The sequence below is a fragment of the Globicephala melas genome, chromosome 8 (genome assembly GCF_963455315.2).
Source record: "Globicephala melas chromosome 8, mGloMel1.2, whole genome shotgun sequence".
NCBI lineage: Eukaryota > Metazoa > Chordata > Mammalia > Artiodactyla > Delphinidae > Globicephala > Globicephala melas.
The window spans coordinates 61,745,996-61,766,101 of NC_083321.1; the positions used below are offsets into that span (position 1 = coordinate 61,745,996).

Sequence of the window (20,106 nt, forward strand, 5' to 3'; positions counted from 1 at the left end):
AGGATTTAGATCTGAGAGGTAACTGCGGCCACAAGTTGCAGGGCTCTATAGGTCACTGTGAGGAAATTAACCTTCACTTTGAGTGGGAAGATACCGGCAGGTTTTGACAAAGGAGTCACACTGCCTTATGTTCCACCAGAAATGCTAAAACCCTCTCCTCTGTGAAGGTTTCTAGATTACACGTACACTGTTTGAAAACAGGGCAGTAGAAAACCAGTCACTTAAAATTATATTAAGTATGATACAGTGTCATACTACATGATACAAAATTCCAATCTCATTTTTCCATCACTTCTGATTTATTTTATAGCAAAAAACTGAAAGTAGAGAGACACTACCACAGAATCAAAAATATCAAAGAACTACTGAGTTGAACTGCAAGGCAAGATTTACAGCATTTTTCACAAGTATCTTTTAAAAACAAAGGTTTCATAAGGTACAAACTTCCAGTTAGAAGATAAATAACTACTGGGGATGTAATGTACAACATGATGACTACAGTTAACACTGCTGTATGGTACATTTGAAAGTTGTTAAGAGAATAAATTCTAAGAGTTCTCATCATAAGAACAAAACTTTTTTCTTTTTTTTCTTTTTGGTAGCTATATAAACTAATGGACGTTAACTAAATTTATTGTGGTAATAACTTCACAATATGTGTAAGTGAAGTCATTGTGCTGTATGCCTTAAACTTAAACACAGTGCTGTACATCAATTATGTTTCAATAAAACAAGGGGGAAAAAAAGGTTTGGTTGAGACTTAAGCTTCACTTTATTTTTTCTTATTTTTCAGAACCTGATTAAGAGATTTCTATCTACTGTCCTCTTTTCTTTACAGTAAATTTTCCTGTAGGAAGCCAGGCATTAAAATTCAAGGTGCAGGATATATGCTACTACCAATGCAGCAAATCTTTCTGCATCTGTTGCAGAAAGACCTAATGACTTATTAGTAATGGGTTTTCCTTGCAAATCCTTTTTACCCTACCATCCTACAATTGAGTTACTGTATTAAAGGTCTCCAGACCTTCCAAGGGGCATAAGAACAGAAAGCACAGTCACCGTACTTTTGCTTTTAAATTCAAAAACTATAGTCCAGGTATAAGACTGGAAAGTTTTATAAGAATATGCAGTTAAATGGAATCTGTTTCTCCGTATAACTATATATACGTGGTCCACCTCTCTCTGACCAAAAAACTCATGTTAAAGAGTGAGATAAAAAGAGTAAAAGAAGAGAAAAAGAAAACTTTGATGAGAATCATTTCAGCTTGAATCCTTATCCCAACCCTAAGCCTTTAAAGAAGTTCCCTGACACCAGTGCGGCACAGGAGAATAAAGGCGAAACAATGGTAAAGGAATATCCAGATAGCAAATCCTGAACAGCTTCACAAGATCCCGTCGTACCCCAAGAAGAGCAGGAAGCAGCTAAATGCTCATTTTGCTGCTAGTTTTTTGCCCATATACAATAGCTATGAGATACACAGATGGAGTTTTGTTTTGTTTTTAAAGTGAAGAAGCTTTGTGGTTGGAATAAAGAGGAGGAGCAGATGGTGGAGTGGACCTTAAAGCTAGAGACCAGGTGGACACATGCATCTCAGCTGCAAATGCCAACTTAAAGGAGTGATGACTACTGAAGATTAAGAAGGAAATGTCCCAATAGGAGTTATCTCACAGTAGATGCTGAATGATGACCATGATGCTTATGAAGCCAAATCTGGCCTCTTTACCCCAACACCGAATTAAATCTCAGAGACAGAGTTTTGGGTGAAGTAGAAAAGAACAGCTTTATTGCGTTGCCAGGCAAAGGGGGCCACGGCAGGCTAATGCCCTCAAAACTGTGTCCCAACCTGGAGGGGGTAGTGAGAAGTTTTATAGAAATGGTTCAAAGAGGGCGTGATCACCTCGTGGACATTCTTCTGATTGGATGGTAGTGAGGTAAGTGGGAGTCAGCATCATCAACCTTCTGGTTCCAACCATCTGGGGGTCTATGTGCTTGCGGGCAGCATATAGTTAACTTCTTCCACCTGGTGGGGCAGGGGACACGGGTTCATGCCCTGGTCCGGAAAGATCCCACATGCCGCGGAGCGGCTGGGCCCGTGAGCCATGGCCGCTGAGCCTGCGCGTCCGGAGCCTGTGCAGTGACGGCCCACGTACCGCAAAAAAAAAAAAAAAAAAAAAGATATTGTGTATATCCCTTGAGGGGGAACCAGGACCTTGCCCCAAAGCTGCACTGTTGTTTCTCTTTGACTGTTCCTCCCTTGTCTCACGTCCCCTCCCTTCCCTAATTAACAACTCTTTGAAACTGCCCGTTGGAACTCAGAGAAGGATGTGGAGGCTGACTGAAACCTGTAATCAAAGAAATGGGGGACATAGGAAGGCTTTTGTGCCCAGGGGCCCCATATGGTCCTGCTTGGTATCACTTCCTTGCATGTCTCTCCCAGCAACATTATTCAGTCCATCAATAGTAATTGAGGCACTGTCCTCAACGTAGTGATATACAGTTTTACACAATGTCTCTGCTCTCACTGAGATGCAGTGGCAGAATATGTGCCCCAGGGAATTGTTCCCTCTGAGAAAAAAGGATGGTACAGGAAAAGTGGGGGAGTGATTAAGTATAAAGCAGAAATGCTTTGAGAAAACCCAGAATTGACTAAGATTCAAGGCTTCATACCAAGATCATGCTGATTTACAGAAAAATAAAGTTAAAATTTCTATGCACTATTATAGTTCTTTACTATTCATCTGCGCCAGGCGCTACGCTAGACACTAAGGGTACAATGGTGCCCTTCCTTGTGGAGTTCTGCTGGGGTGGCAACACCTCCTTGGCATTAAAATAACACTGACATCTTGCAGCCAGAAGATATTTGATGCCTATCTGTCTTTAAAATATCCAGTCCAATGGTTACTTGCCCTGAAACGTTCATTCTTATGCTATCAGGTTTTGTCTTTACATTGCCAAAATACTTCAAGAGATTGACTTGACTCTACTAAAACATAAAACAAAAAACAAAAACACCAGAACACTAAGTTAAATCCTGAATCCATAAAATAAAGTCATTATTTCAACCACTATTCTTGATTTTTGCCTCAGACTAGTAGACTGCAGTTGTCAGAGGATACCTCCTTTTGCATTTTCCTGCATTATCAATGATTTTTAAAGGCTATGGATGTCTTAACAAAACCTTTTTAAAAATAAAGGTACTAGTACATATATAACCCACCAGAAAGTAATATCCCAGTGGCATGACCATTGCCTTAGTGTTTTTGAAAACTGTTTCCAGAGCCAATGTACCAGTCACATAAGAATCTCATTCTTGTTGATTCAGAAGATATTATCCATGACATCCTTTGCCAGCTTTGATCAACTAAGGCATACCAATTTATTCTCCACTCTAGTCTACATCATGGGGAGACTTAGCTAAGAGAATAGAAAAGGAGAAGCATAATGGGATAAGCAAGGAGTCCTAAGGCCAGACTGAAGTTGGGAACCAGAGGATGCTTAGAGGGACTTCTTTCTGGTTTAACATATATTTCTTGAGCCTATTATGTGACAAACACTCTTGTGGGTGCTAAGGAATCAGAGAAAAGGGAGATTTATGATTGTTGCCCTTACAGAGCTTACATGTCTTCCCCAGCTGCTTTAAATAAACTCAGTTTGTTCAAAGTAGGGGATACAAAGTGAGAATTAAAAAACATAAAAAGCATAAATGGGTGTTGAATTTTGTCGAAAGCTTTCTCTGCATCTATTGAGATGACCATATGGTTTTTCTCCTTCAATTTGTTAATATGGTGTATCACATTGATTGATTTGCATATATTGAAGAATCCTTGCATTCTTGGAATAAACCCCACTTGATCATGGTGTATGATCCTTTTAATGTGCTGTTGGATTCTGTTTGCTAGTATTTTGTTGAGGATTTTTGCATCTATGTTCATCAGTGATATTGGCCTGTAGTTTTCTTTCTTTGTGACATCCTTGTCTGGTTTTGTGATGGTGGCCTCGTAGAATGAGTTTGGGAGTGTTCCTCCCTCTGCTATATATTGGAAGAGTTTGAGAAGGATAGGTGTTAGCTCTTCTCTAAATGTTTGATAGAATTTGCCTGTGGGAAGCAGCCGCATGGCACAGGGAGATCAGCTCAGTGCTTTGTGACCACCTAGAGGGGTGGGATAGGGAGGGTGGGAGGGAGGGAGACGCAAGAGGGAAGAGATATGGGAACATATGTATATGTATAACTGATTCACTTTGTTATAAAGCAGAAACTAACACACCATTGTAAAGCAATTATACTCCAAAAAAGATGTAAAAAAAACCAAAACATAAAAAGCATGTGTACTACATCTTCAGAATCAACCTAGGCTAATGTTATTCTAAGCTTTTCTGGTTATGAACTTCATTTTCACTTCATTTCTCAATTACTGTTCTTCATTTAGACCATTTTAGCAACAACTTAACTTGGACTCACTTTCCAAACTTTGACTTTAGAAAGCCGATCCCCACAGGACAAGATCCTCAGCTGTCCTGGCCCAGGTCACTGAGACCCCAAATAAGAGATGCTTTTCCCCTGTGCCCACTTCTATCTTCAGTGAAATAAACCAGCCAGAACTCACATAGCCCATTAAGGAAGAGCAATGAGATTTATTTCAGAAGCATTTTGATTGGAGTTAGTGTGCATTCATGTTCTTATATTTTGGGTATAACTGGCCAATATTTAAATCATCATAGACTGATGACTTCCCAAACAAGGGATTTTAAGATGTATAGCATAGAGTTAAAAGAAACCCTAAATTGCACATGGAGAAACCCAGATTACATTAAATATATTTTGCCTATCCTCATTTTATGTTGAAAAATAAATAAGCTATTAACCACGTGAATTTTTTTCTCATCATTCTTCCTTATATTGCTGGTATCTGTTCATAAACCAATTAAAAGTCTTGAATTATATGGATTCAATCAAGTAATCTTTTAGATAACCACTGAGTTAATAGCCTAAAGGATTTTTTTAATGAGTTTTCTAGCTGACATATTTGTTGAAAGGATACTAATCACAAACCAGTCATTACATGTATATATCAATTCATGGAAAATCTTTATCCCTAAGAAAATCTACATATAGCAAGATCGCGTAAATTGAATCATTTGAATATACAAAAAGCCCATAATAGTAGACAACAAAGAGATATACAATAGAAAAATGAGAAAAGAATATGAATAAATTCACAGAAGAGCAGATTAAAATACCCAACAAACATATGAAACTGCGCAAATTCACTAATAGTCTGGAAACAGGAAATTAAGTTAAAAATGAAGCATCACTAAGCTTATTAAACTGGCAAAAATTAAGAAGAGCAGTAACACCTATTGTTGAGATAGATATGAGATAAAATTGTACTGACATGCAGTGTCAGCAGAAATGTGAAAGGTGAAATCAGTCTGGCAACACTTATTTAAATTAAAAAATTGCATACCCTGGAAGCCAGTAATACCACCCCTGAGAAGCTATCCTATAGATATAAAAAGCATCAGTAAGTTTGAATGAACATGTAATCATTAGATTGCAGCACTATTCATAGTGGCAGAAAACTGGAAACAGTAAATTCCCATTAAGAGGGGAATGACTGAATTAATTATGGTAGACTCAATATGAAATTATTCATCCATGAGAAGAATGAACTAAAGCTATACCAGACAACTTGAAGAAACATTCAAATAATATGAACATTTTTTGAGAAACAATTACTGTGCAAAATTCTGTGTGTATATGTGTGTGCATGCTCCAGTATGGAGATATATATACACACACACATATATATATATACACACACACACATATATATATATCCATCTCCAATATACATGTATATAGTTTATATATGAATACACATTATATGAGTGAAGAAAGATTAAACACATCAATCTTTGTACCTTGTGCGTGAGGAGGGTAGAGCTAATGCAGCATAGGAAGGAAACAAGTTAAAAGAAGAGATATGCAAAAATGAAAGTTTTAAAAAAAGAACTTCATTTAGAATAAAAAGCATATATTTGATAATTTATACAAAATGAGGTATATGTCTGGGACTATGCATCTAGAAATTTACTAAAACTAATTTTTAAAAATTCAAAAAGAGAAAATATCAAAGCAATAAGAGGCTACAAAAAATATAGGAGAATAGTTAACTAACTAACCCTGGAATGAGGAAGCACAAAGCAAAAAGAATTTTTTTAAAAAGGTGGTAAATTGTATCACATACAAATTTTAAATATTTTGAATGTCAAAAAGCACTATAAGCAAAATTAACAGTAATCCACAAACTAAAAATATTGCAACAGTTTTGCAAAACCAAAAGAATTCTAACACCACTTAGAAAAATGGACAAAGCATTTGAATAAATCACAAAAGAAATATAAATAGCCAATAATCATAAGAAAGTACAGTTCAGTCTCAATAATAAATAAATAATTTCAACCTAAAGCATTAAGTAACAAATTTTATTTATTAATATGACAAAATACTTTAAATAATTAATGCTACTAAGGGTATTGGTAGATATGCCTTTTCAAACACTGTTGGTAACACCTTTCCACAAAGCACTTTGACAATTTGTCACAAGAGTCCTAAAAATGTCAATATCCTTGGCCTCAGTAGTTTCATTTATAAAATCAACCCTAATGAAATAATTGGAAAAAGCACAAGGGTTTATATACATGGATGGCCATTACACATTGCTCAGAGCAGAAAACTGGAGATAGCCTCAATTCTGAATGGAGAGCTGCTCAAGTAAGTTCCAAACGGTAAAATATAATATAGCCATTAAAATATTTTCAAAAAAATATTTAATGACATGATATGGGTAAATACTATTAGTACAGCATTCAATTTATAAGTCATAAAAACACCCTACATGCTGTTGTCCCAATTTTATGTACATATATTTGCACAGGAAAAAAAGACTGAAGAAGTCAAAATAATTACTTCTAGGTATTGAAATTAAGATGTTTTAATGCTTTTAAGTATTTTATAAATGTCACATAGTTGGCATCTATGAATTAACACATTATTGTCACTGTTAACTTTTTCTTCAAGGAATCAAGGTAATCATTAGACTCAGATTCCAAATCAATTCTGAGCAGGATGGAAAGTACATCAGAGGCCTCAATCTTAACAAATCAAAGATCCGGCAATCAAAGTGCCAATGATTAGCACTAGGATTCCATGTACCTTCCAAATCAGCTACACAACCCCAAATTTGACAGACTGTGTGTGTGTGTTACATGCGCACACACTATTACCTGCCTTCAAAGTACTGACTGCCACTTAAAAACATCATTGATCAGCCCCTGCCTCTACATTAACCTCAGCTATGAAAGTAAGACATACCTCAAATTCCCTTACTCCTTCGTAACTGTTACCCAACAGTAGTCTCCAAACTTTTGATTCCACAATCCTATGTGTAAAAAACGATTTGAGCGTACAATTCTAATAGCTTTATTAATTTTTTTTGAATTTTATTTTATTTATTTTTTATAGAGCAGGTTCTTTTTAGTTATCTATTTTATACATATTAGTGTATATATGTCAATCTCAATCTCCCAGTTCAAAACACCACCACCACTACCTCCAGCCACTTTCCCCCCTTGGTGTCCATATGTTTGTTCTCTACATCTGTATCTCAATTTCTACCCTGCAAACCGGTTCATCTGTATGATTTTTCTAGGTTCCACATAGATGCATTAATATACCATATTTATTTTTCTCTTTCTGACTTACTTCACTCCATATGACAGTCTCTAGATCCATCCATCCATTGAAAAAGACCCAATTTCATTCCTTTTTATGACTGAGCAATATCCCATTGTATATATGTACCACATTTTCTTTATTCATTTGTCTGTTGATGGGCATGGAGGTTGCTTCCATGACCTGGCTATTGTAAATAGTGCTGCAATGAACATTGGGGTGCATGTGTCTTTTTGAATTATAGTTTTCTCTGGGTATATGCCCAGTTGTGGGATTGCTGGGTCATATGGTAATTCTATTTTTAGTTTTTTAAGGAACCTCCATACTGTTCTCCATAGTGGCTGTATCAATTTACATTCCCACCAACAGTGCAAGAAGGTTCCCTTTTCTCCACACCCTCTCCAGCATTTGTTGTTTGTAGACTTGGTGATGATGCCCGTTCTAACTGGTGTGAGGTGATACCTCACTGCAGTTTTGATATGCACTTCTCTAATAATTAGTGTTACTGAGCAGTTTTTCATATGCTTCTTGACCATCTGTATATCTTCTTTGGAGAAATGTCTATTTAGATCTTCTGCCCACTTTTGGATTGGGTGGTTTGTTTTTTTGATATTGAGCTGCATGAGCCACTTGTAAATTCTGGAGATTAATCCTTTGTCCATTGATTCGTTTGCAAATATTTTCTCCCATTCTGCGGATTGGCTTTTCATCTTGGTTGTAGTTTCTTTTGCTGTGCAAAAGCTTTTAACTTTCATTAGGCCCCATTTGTTTATTTTTGTTTTTATTTCCATTACTCTAGGAGGTGGATAAAAAAGATCTTAGTGTGATTTATGTCAGAGTGTTCTTCCTGTGTATTCCTCTAAGAGATTTATAGTGTCTGGGCTTACATTTAGGTATCTAATCCATTTTGACTTTATATTTGTGTATGGTTTAGGGAGTGTTCTAATTTCATTCTTTTGCATGTAGCTGTACAGTTTTCCCAGCAACACTTATTGAAGAGACTGTCTCTTTTCCATTGTATATCCTTGCCTCCTTCGTCACAGATTAGTTGACCATAGGTGTATGGGTTTATCTCTGGGATTTCTAACCTGTTCCACTGATCTATATTTCTGTTTTTGTGCCAGTACCATATTGTCTTGAATACTGTAGCTTTGTAGTATAGTCTGAAGTCACGGAGTCTGATTCCTCCAGCTCCGTTTTATTCCCTCAAGACTGCTTTGGCTATTCGGGGTCTTTTGTGTCTCCATACAAATTTTAAGATTTTTTGTTCTAGTTCTGTTAAAAATGCCATTGGTAATTTGATAGGGATTGCATTGAATCTGTAGATTGCTTTGGGTACTATAGTCATTTTCACAATATTGATTCCTCCAATCCAAGAACATGGTATATCTCTCCATCTGTTTGTATCATCTTTAATTTCTTTCATCAGTGTCTTTTGCATACAGGTCTTTTGTCTCCCTAGGTAGGACTATTCCTAGGTATTTTATTCTTTTTGTTGAAATGGTAAATGGGAGTGTTTCCTGAATTTCTCTTTCAGATTTTTCATCATTAGTGTATAGGAATGCACGAGATTTCTCTGCATTAATTTTGTATCCTGCAACTTTAACAAATTCATTGATTATCTCTAGTAGTTTTCTGGTGGCATCTTTTGCATTCTCTATGAATAGTATCATGTCATCTGCAAAACAGTGATAGTTTCACTTCTTCTTTTCAAATTTGTATATCTTGTATTTCTTTTTCTTCTCTGATTGCTGCGGCAACGACTTCCAAAACTATGTTGAATAACAGTGGTAAGAGTGGACATCCTTGTCTTGTACCTGATCTTAGAGAAAATGCATTCAGTTGTTCACCATTGAGAATGATGTTGGCTGTGGGTTTCTCATATAGGGCCTTTATTATGTTGAGATAGGTTCCCTCTATGCCCACTTTCTGGAGAGTTTTTATCATAAATGGGTGTGGAATTTTGTCAAAAACTTTTTCTGCATCTATTGAGATGGTCATATGATTTTTCTTCTTCAATTTGTTAATATGGTGTATCACATTGATTGATTTGCATATACTGAAGAATGCTTGCATCCCTGGGATAAATCCCACTTGATCATGGTGTATGATTCTTTTACTGTGTTCTTGGATTCTGTTTGCTAGTATTTTGCTGCGGATTTTTGAATCTATATTCATGAGTGATATAGGTCTGTAATTGTCTTTTTTTGTAGTATCTTTGTCTTGTTTTGGTATCAGTGTGATGGTGGCCTCATAGAACGAGCTTGGGAGTGTTCCTTCCTGTGCAATTTTTTGGAAGGGTGTGAGAAGGATCGGTGTTAGTTATGCTCTAAATGTTTGACAGAATTCACCTGTGAAGCCATCTGGTCCTGGACTTTTCTTTGTTGGAAGAGTTTTAATTACAGTTTCAATTTCATTACTTGTGATTGGTCTGTTTATATTTTCTATTTCTTCCTGGTTCAGTCTTGGAAGGTTATACCTTTCTAAGAATTTGTCCATTTCTTGCAGATTGTCCATTTTATTAGCATAGAGTTGCTTGTAGTAGTCTCAGGATGCTTTGTATTTCTGTGCTGTCTGTTGTAACATCTCCTTTTTCATTTCTAATTTTATTGACTTGAGTCCTCTCCCTCTTTTTCTTGATGAGTCTGGCTAGTGGTTTATCAATTTTGTTTATCTTCTCAAAGAACCAGCTTTTAGTTTTATCGATCTTTGTTATTGTTTTCTTTGTTTCTATTTCATTTATTTCTGCTCTGTTCTTTACGATTTTTCTCCTACTAACTTTGGGTTTTGTTTGTTCTTCTTTCTCTAGTTCCTTTAGGTGTAAAGTCAGATTGTTTATTTGAGATTTTTCTTGCTTCTTGAGGTAGGGTTGTACTGCTAAAAACTTCCCTCTTAGAACTGCTTTTGCTGCATCCCACAGGTTTTGGATCATTGTGTTTTCATTGTCATTTGTCTCTAGGTATTTTTTGATTTCCTCTTTGATTTCTTCAGTGATCTCATTTTTTTTTTTTTTTTTTTTTTGCGGTACACAGCCCTCTCACTGTTGTGGCCTCTCCCATTGTGGAACACAGGCTCCCGACGCACAGGCTCAGCAGCCATGGTCATATGAATGCTCCGCTGCATATGGGATCTTCCCGGACCAGGGCACGAACCCGTGTCCCCAGCATCGGCAGGTGGACTCTCAACCACTGCGCCACCAGGGAAGCCCTTCAGTGATCTCTTATTTAGTAACGTGTTGTTCAGCCTCCATGTGTTTGTGTTTTTTACGTATTTTTCCCTGTAATTGATTTTTAATCTCATAGTATTTTGGTCAGAAAAGATGCTTGATATGATTTCAATTTTCTTAAATTTACTGAGGCTTGATTTCTGATCCAAAATGTGATCTACCCTGGAGAATGTTCCGTGCACACTTGAGAAGAAAGTGTAATCTGCTGCTTTTGGATGGAATGTCCTATAAATATAAATTAAATCTATCTGGTCTATTGTGTCATTTAAAGCTTGTGTTTCCTTATTAATTTACTGTTTGGATGATCTGTCCATTGGTGTAAGTGAGGTGTTAAATTCCCCACTATTACTGTGTTATTGTCGATTTCCTCTTTTAGAGCTGTTAGCAGTTGCCTTATGTATTGGGGTGCTCCTATGTTGGGTGCCTATATATTTATAATTGTTATATCTTCTTCTTGGATTGATCCCTTGATCATTATGTAGTGTCCTTCCTTGTCTCTTGTATCATTATTTTAAAGTCTATTTTATCTGATATGAGTATTGCTACTGCAGCCTACTTTTGATTTCCATTTGCATGGAATATCTTTGTCCATCCCCTCACTTTCAGTCTGTATGTGGCCCTAGGTCTGAAGTTGGTCTCTTGTAGACAGCATATGTATGGGTCTTGTTTTGGTATCTATTCAGCAAGCCTGTGTCTTTTGGTTGGAGCATTTGATCCATTCACGTTTAAGGTAATTATCGATATGTATGCTCCTATTACCATTTTTTTAAATTGTTTTGGGTTTGTTTTTGTAGGTCCTTTTCTTCTCTTGTGTTTCCCACTTAGAGAAGTTCCTGTAGCATTTGTTGTAGAGCTGGTTTGGTGGTGCTGAATTCTCTTAGTTTTTCCTTGTCTGTAAAGCTTTAGATTTCTCCATCGAATCTGAATGAGATCCTTGCCCGGTAGAGTAATCTTGGTTGTAGGTTTTTCTCTTTCATCACTTTAAAAATGTCATGCCACTCCCTTCTGGCTTGTAGAGTTTCTGCTGAGAAATCAGCTGTTAACCTTATGGGAGTTCCCTTACGTTATTTGTCATTTTTCCCTTGCTGCTTTCAATACTTTTTCTTTGCCTTTAATTTTTGCCAGTTTGATTGCTGTGTGTCTAAGCGTGTTTCTCCTTGGGTTTATCCTGTATGGGACTCTCTGCGCTTCCTGGACTTGGTTGGCTATTTCCTTTCCCATGTTACTGAAGTTTTCAACTCTAATCTCTTTAAATATTTTCTCGGGTCCTTTCTCTTTCTCTTCTCCTTCTGGGACCCCTATAATGCAAATGTTGTTGCGTTTAATGTTGTCCCAGAGGTCTCTCAGACTGTCTTCATTTCTTTTCATTCTTTATTCTGTTCCGTGGCAGTGTATTCCACCATTCTGTCTTCCAAGTCACTTATCCGTTCTTCTGCCTCAGTTATTCTGCTATTGATTCCTTCTAGTGTATTTTTCATTTCAGTTAATCTTTGTTCATCTCTGTTTGTTTGTTCTTTAATTCTTCTAGGTCTTTGCTAAACATTTATTGCATCTTCTCGATGTTTGCCTCCATTCATTTTCTGAGGTCCTGGATCATCTTCACTGTCATTATTCTGAATTCTTTTTCTGGAATGTTGTCTATCTCCACTTCATTTAGTTGTTTTTCTGGGTTTTTGTCATGTTCCTTCATGTGGGACATAGCCCTCTACCTTTTCATCTCATCTATCTTTCTGTGAATGTGGTTTTTGGTCCACAGGCTGCAGGACTGTAGTTCTTCTTACTTCTGCTGTCTGCCCTCTGGTGGATGAGGCTATGTAAGAGGCTTGTGCCAGTTTCCTGATGGGAGGGATTGGTGGTGGGTAGAGCTGGCTGTTGCTCTGGTGGGCAGAGCTCAGTAAAAACTTTAATCCACTTGTGTGCTAATGGGTAGGGCTGGGTTCCCTCCCTGTTGGTTGTTTGGCCTGAGGTGACCCAACACTGGATCCTACCCGGGCTCTTTGGTGGGGTTAATGGCGGACTCTGGGATGGCTCACACCAAGGAGTACTCCCCAGAACTTCTACTGCCAGTGTCCTCGTCCTCACTGTGTGACACAGCCACCCCCTGACTCTGCAGGAGACCCTCCAACCCTAGCAGGTAGGTTGGTTCACTCTCCTATGGGGTCACTGCTCCTACCCTTGGGTCTCAATGCACACACTACTTTGTGTGTGCCATCCAACAGTGAAGTCTCTGTTTCCCCCAGTCCTGTCAAAGTCTGTCTCATTGTGGCTTCTCCTTTTTCTTGGGATATCAAGAAATATCACTATTTCAGTGAGTTCCAGTGTCTTCCTGTTGATGATTGTTCAGCAGTTAGGTGTGATTCCAGTGCTCTCGCAAGAGGGAGTAAGGGCTCTTCCTTCTACTCCACCATCTTGCAAGATGTCTCTCTAATAGCCTCATATTTATTTTTAAATATACATGTATTACTGTTATATGTTATAAATAATTAAATATATGTTATAAATTACCTAAATATAAAAGATTATAAAAAATGTGATAAAAAGCAATATAAATGGGAGTTCTATTATTTTGTTCCTATACCCCAATGAATCGTTTTATTTGCCCCAGTATATATGGCTCTTCTACAGACATCACAGCCTTAGACCATACCCTCCAATCCCACTATCCTTCTCCTTCCCCCACTGCATCAGAAGCATGTTCTGAAATTCAAGAATGCCTTATTTTGTGTTGGTCAAAAAGTGCCTTCAGTTTTTAAGTAAAAATAAAAGACATATTTTTCATTTTTATCAAGAACTTTATTGAATAATGTATTCAACCTTTTGTTCCACTACCTTCTGCCATTTTTCAGGCAACTTCATAATTCCATCTTCCCAAAACTTTTTATCTTTTTCAGCAAAGAAGTGTTCCAGGTGCCTTTTACAGTTTTCCAGAAATCTGAAATTTTTTCCAATAAGAGAATTTTGTAAAGACCGAAATAAATGGAAATTTGAAGGTGCAATGTGTGGTGAATATGGCCGATGAATCAGAACTTCCTAGCCAAGCTGTAAGTTTTTACTTGGTCATCAAAGAAACATGCTGTCTTGCATTACCCTGATGGAAGACTATGCGTTTTCTGTTGACTAATTTCAGACACTTTTCACTGAGCGCTGCTATCAGTTGGTCTAATTGGGAGCAGTACTTGTTGGAATTAATCGTTTGGTTTTCTGGAAGGAGCTCATAGTAGAGGACTCCCTTCCAATCCCACCATATACACAACATCACCTGCTTTAGATGAAGACCAGCCTTTGGTGTGGTTGGTGGTGGTTCATTTTGCTTGCCACACGATCTCTTCCATTCCACATTATTGTACAGTATCCACTTTTCATTGCCCATCACAAGTTGTTTTAAAAACAGAACATTTTCATTACGTTTAAGTAGAGAATAAGTGAAGAGGTTTTTTTCCCTTAATTTATGTGGAACCCAAACATCAAAGCGATGAACATAACCAAGCTGGTACAAAATAATTTTCTACACTTGATTTGGATATTTTGAGTACGTTGGCTATCTCCTGTGTAGTATAACATTGATTGGTCTCAATTTGATCGCTATCAACTACAACTGGTCTACCTGACTGTGGAGCATCATCCAGCGAGAAATATCCAGCACAAAATTTTCAAACTACTTTTGCCATATTTGATCAGTTACAGCCCCTTATCCATACACTGCACAAATGTTTTTTTGCATTTCAGTTGCATTTTTACCTTCCTTGAAATAATAAAGCATAACATGCCAAAAATGTTGCTTTTTTTCTTCCATATTGAATATTAAAATGGCTAAACAAAAATTCACCAATTTTGATAAGTCTTTTTTATAATGCACACTGATATGACAGCTGTCACATACAATCTAACAAAATTGTTTCGAATGAAGTTAAAGACACATAAGTGCTACTAGAGTCATCTTACAGAAAAAACCGAATGAAACTTTTGGCCCACCCAATACTTGAGTCAGCTCAAACTATGACAATACTCATAACAGAACTCACTTATATAATATGAAGAATCATGTCCTTCCTATGCCTATTTTATCTTTTGGCAAAATCTGGATTTTCAACTGTAAATATTATATACAGCATGGTATGTAATACTGGTATGCAATATTGGCAGTATGGTATGTAAATAAGTTTTTGTTATTATTGTTCACATTTGTTGAAAATGATTACTACTACTGCAACAACTACCACTACTAACAACTACTACTTCTTTACTGGTATAAATAATTTTGGTATTTACTGGTATAAATAAATATTTAGTACTTTAAAAGTTTCAGTAATATACCTCTACAGACTTTTGAAGGTTATCATGGCATGGAGCAAGAAGGGATGTCTTCTCCCATTTCTGTGCAACTTGATTGGCTTCTTCTATCTTCTGCTCACAACTTTTTTGAGAATTTAGCAATGTCATCTCATAAAATTCTTGAATATCTGTAAAGAAATGCAAGGGAAAAATCAAAATGTCATATATCACCTCACATATAGCTTCTCCACGTACATGTATATGGAAAATTTTACTGATTAAAAAAACTACATAAATATGTATTCAAAGAAAAACAAAAATAGAGGAAATCCTAAAAATTCGCATTTTTACCTGCATTAAAATTCTTATAGCAACTTTATTCAGAATTGCAAAAATTGGAAGAAATCAAAATATCCTTCAATTAGTGAATGGATAAACAAACTGTAGTAAATTCATTGAATGGAATACTATTCAGCAATAAGAATGAATGAGTTATCAAACCATGTAAAAACATGGATGAATCTTAAATATATATTGCTAAGTTTAAAAATGCCAGGCATGTAGCTGGGCTACATAGCGTATGATTACATTTGTATAATGTTTGGAAAAAGCAAAACTAAAGAGACAATAAAATGGTCAGTGATTTCTAGAGGCTCTGGGAGAGGAGAGGAGGGTTGAATAGGTAAAGCACAGGGTGATGAAAACTTTCTGTAATAATACTGTAATGGTGGGCACCTAACAAGAAGCATTTGTCAAAACCCAAAGAATTTTACAGCACAAAGAGTAAACCAAATGCATGCAAATTTAAAAAATCATTTAGGAGGTCAGGGAATCCCAAGATGTGCAGACTGTGACAAAAGAATCTAACTATATTACAAATGAATGAAATAACCTCACTGAAGGCAGTAGGAGAAAAAGTTGATAACCTAAAAATGAGTAGAGACTGTAAAACCAAAGACAAAGAAACTACACAAAAGCATTCTAGTCTATACTCTAGTTGGTAAATTTGTTTCTCATGGAATCCAAGTCAACAATTTTGAAGCCACTGTACATATATAACTAGAACTGAAAATTAAATAAATGGATGGTAGATAGTGGGAGGCAGGTTTCTCACTGTTGGAGTAGGAAGTTACAAAAAAGAAAGTGGGTGGGGTGTCGTACTAGACTGAGTCATACGATTTTGGATTAGATTTGAAGACAACATTACAGACTCCTGTTTGGCTTAACAGAGATATGAATAGATACATATAGAAATATTTACAAAAATGCATACACACAGGTTAGTATAAATACATATATTCCCTAACTCTGTCTGCTGAAAGGGCCTACAAGTAATGACTTTGGCCTCTATACAGCCTTCTCCACCAAATGGTAGAGGGTAATGAAAAAGTACAGTTGGTATTAGCTTAGAATTGGGGGTATCTACATGAATTCAAAAGTTGTGGAAGGAAGGAAGAGAGGGAGAGAGGGAGGACAGAAGCCCAGAGATGGAAGCCCTCTCTATTTAAGGCTCATAGAGAAGAAACATCATCGAATAAAGTCAAACCTTTTCACACCCAGGACTGCAGAAAACCTACACATTATTGGGAGTATGTTTCTATGTGATTTGACTACTTGACTATTTGATCACAACTGCAAGCACTTTTTATTTTGCACCGTCCTCCCTCAAATGAAAACATTTTGCCACCTCTAAGGATACATTCTAAATAAATTCCTCACATGCTTGAAGGCATACCCATATTGACCTCCCAATTATTTTTTAAATAGTCTATAAATTATTATCAAATTTACAGATGAGTGCTTCTCCAACTCTAACATACAAATGAATCTCAATCACCTGGAGATTTTGTTAAAGTGCAAATTATGACTAAACTCAGGAATGGAACCTGGATCTCTGTATTTCTAACAAGCTCCCAGGTGGTGCCGATGGCTTCTGATCCACCAGCAACACTGGACGTAAGAAACAGCGCCTCTGTGATTAGAACCCAAGGCTTCATACTCTCATTTCAAACATCCCTTACTGAGTTATTATAATCCTCTTTCTCTTCAGAGTGAGGGGTCAGGGGACATCCCAGTAAGAGAAGCAAGTTGACAAGAAAAGAACTCTGCCTGTTGATTGAAAAATAATAATAATAACTACTTAGTGAATATTATTGACTAAATTGATTCAGATTCAATTACCTACAAAGTCAACTAAAAGGAACTATATTTCAGTACTCTGCCTTTAGGACACATTAAAACAGAAAAAAAATCAACTTCCAGGTGATATCTGAGACAGTATCTATTCAGTCCAATCTCTCTCTTTTGTTTTAACCTACATTCCATAAAGATGAGATCTGGCCTTTGTAAAGATGATTCTGCCGCAGCTGGGTCTTCAACTATCAAACAGCATGATCAAGGGAATTCATAGTAAATAGAACTGTCTTTTTAAGCATACCCTTAAAAACTCATATACTCAAAATATTTTATCTTTTTCCAAGCAGAGACAATCCAACATGACATACTTATTTCAGTGATGGTGCTCTTTCTTCAAAAGATCCTTAGAGATCCTCTTTGAGATATGCCTTCCAGCATCCGAGGAACTTATTTTTAATATCCTCAGAAGTGGTGAACCTTGTTTCATTTGAAGGAGATTTGATTATTTTTTTAATACCAAAACTCACTGGACAAACTGTGAATATGGTGAGTGACTGAGAAATGGATTTCCTTTTACACAACTTGAATTAAATTAAGAAAATATGACTTAAATCATGAGATTTTTTTTTTCCTAGTATGACTCACAAATTGCTCTGCAATTATCTACTTAACCACAGTAAAACAAAAAAGTAACCAGAATGCAAGATGTTTAACATATTTATATACTTTCTTATCTATTAGCTCAAAGGCTGGAATAAAAGTGACTGGGGAAAGGCTCTTTTTTGCTTCCTCCCATCCCAGCTATCATGTTGCTACACATAGTATTCATGGGAACAATTATAGTCATCTCTCCAGCCTGCCAACCAGAAACCTCTTTGGAGCTTGTTATTGTTGGTTCATTTGTTTTTTTGTGATTCGCAGATATGGCTGTAACTCACCAAAGAATTCACTGAAATGAGCTGAGGATTCTCACCATACAGCCTCAGTAAAGAAATGGTAATCTTTGTAAGATGTACCTTCTTTTAAAACATATGTCTTGTGCTTCTTCTAGCATCCCCTTTTCTCTGCAGGATTTCCCATACCACACACCTGATTATGAATTCAGCTAAACAGTATAACACAGTTGAGCTTGCTATATTTAAAGATGTTACAAAGTGCAGTCTTAGTGTTCCATTAGCTTTTCCTGAACATTTGGTTCTATTTGGTAGCTGGATAAATGCTCATATCCAATTTCCTTATGCTGCATCCAGATACCATACTTCTGCAAAATAAAAACTTATCATTGTCTTGGTCCATTTGAGCCCAAGACTACTAGACACTGAAGCATAGTAACAGAATTTCTAATAAAGTCCAATGGAGTAAGTGTCCTATCTTAGTCTGGCAGCCAGTCAAGGTTCTTTAAGTGTATTACCTGGGACTAGAAGAATAAATATGAATATGAGGAGTAGGCTAAAGTTAAATGTGGATGAAAAGAATATATAAGTTAAATTTTACAGCCAAGAAAAGAGAGTGAAAGCAACATCAGTGATAGGTACAAATCAAGTACCAAGTTAGGGAAAAAAGGAGCCCAAACCATAGCAGGGATGAGTGTGAAACCCAGAGTCCAAAGGCATGATCAAACCCAATATATATTGAAGAATTAAGACCACAGAATCAGGAAATGCTTACACACAAAAGATTCAAACAAATTTCCATAATATTCTGATATGACTGAGCTTCTTCTATACCTGGACAAAGCACGGAAGGAAGGAGGGAGGGAGGGAGGGAAGGAGGGAGGGAGGGAAGAGGAGGCAGAGAAAGAAAAGGAGGGAGAATGGAAAGGAGGGAGAAAGGAAAAAAGGGATGAGGGAAGGAAATTTGGTTTCAAAATACTTTCTTCTACTAAAAGGAACCAGGGCTTTTTGGTTAAAGACTCGCTCTAGGGCTACAGCAGAGAAACTATAAGATGAACCTGGGACTTGCATCAGAAAGTAAGGAAGTACTGAAAAATCACGGGAACATACCAAAAAGGCATGAAAGCCATCTTGAAGGGGCTCCTACTAACAAAATCTGGAACAATTTGAGCATTAAAGTAAATTAATAATAGTAATAGATTATAACCTATTGAGTAAAATAAAAACCTATGCGTTCATCCTGACATAAAAATAAATGATTAAATGGAAGAGAAGGGAAAGCTCTTCCTTACAGGAGAATGCCAGTTAAAAAATATAGAAGAAATGATGGAATTAGAAAATCATCAATGGACACTGCAACTAGTGGGTAAAATTTTGGTGAGGAACATAATGTTACATAGTCTCAAAGTATCTCCCCACAAATTAGAACAAACTGGCACTGGGAGCCTCCTGTTATCAACCACCAAGATGGATATAGCATCATTTCTGTGTTACTCCTCCCGGAAATGCATAAACTGAATCTAATCACTAGGAAACATCAGATGAAACCAAATTGTAGGACAGTCTACAAAATACCTGATCTGGAATCTTCAAAAATATCCAGGTCAAGAAACTGCAGATTAAAGGGGACTAAAGAGGCATGACAGGGACTTCCCTGGTGGTCCAGTGTTTAAGAATCTGCCTTCCAATGCAGGGGACGTGGGTTCAATCCCTGGTCAGGGAACTAAGATCCCACATGTCACGGGGCAATAATAATAAGCCCACACACCACAACTACTGAGCCTGCACGCCACAACTAGGGAGCCCGTGTGCTGCAACTACTGAGCCTGCACACTCTGGAGCC

The 20,106-nt window shown here is 36.8% G+C and overlaps 1 protein-coding gene across 11 annotated transcripts in view; it reads right to left on the reverse strand.

Moving 5' to 3' along the window:
• DLG2 (discs large MAGUK scaffold protein 2) overlaps positions 1-20,106 on the reverse strand; it is a 2,016,902-nt gene that overhangs the window by 1,748,496 nt on the left and 248,300 nt on the right. For all 11 annotated transcript variants that reach the window (XM_060303825.1, XM_060303817.1, XM_060303816.1 and 8 more), the window contains exon 3: positions 15,277-15,422. In XM_060303825.1, coding sequence (XP_060159808.1) covers positions 15,277-15,422 — 146 coding nt within the window. The remainder of the gene's footprint in view (positions 1-15,276; positions 15,423-20,106) is intronic.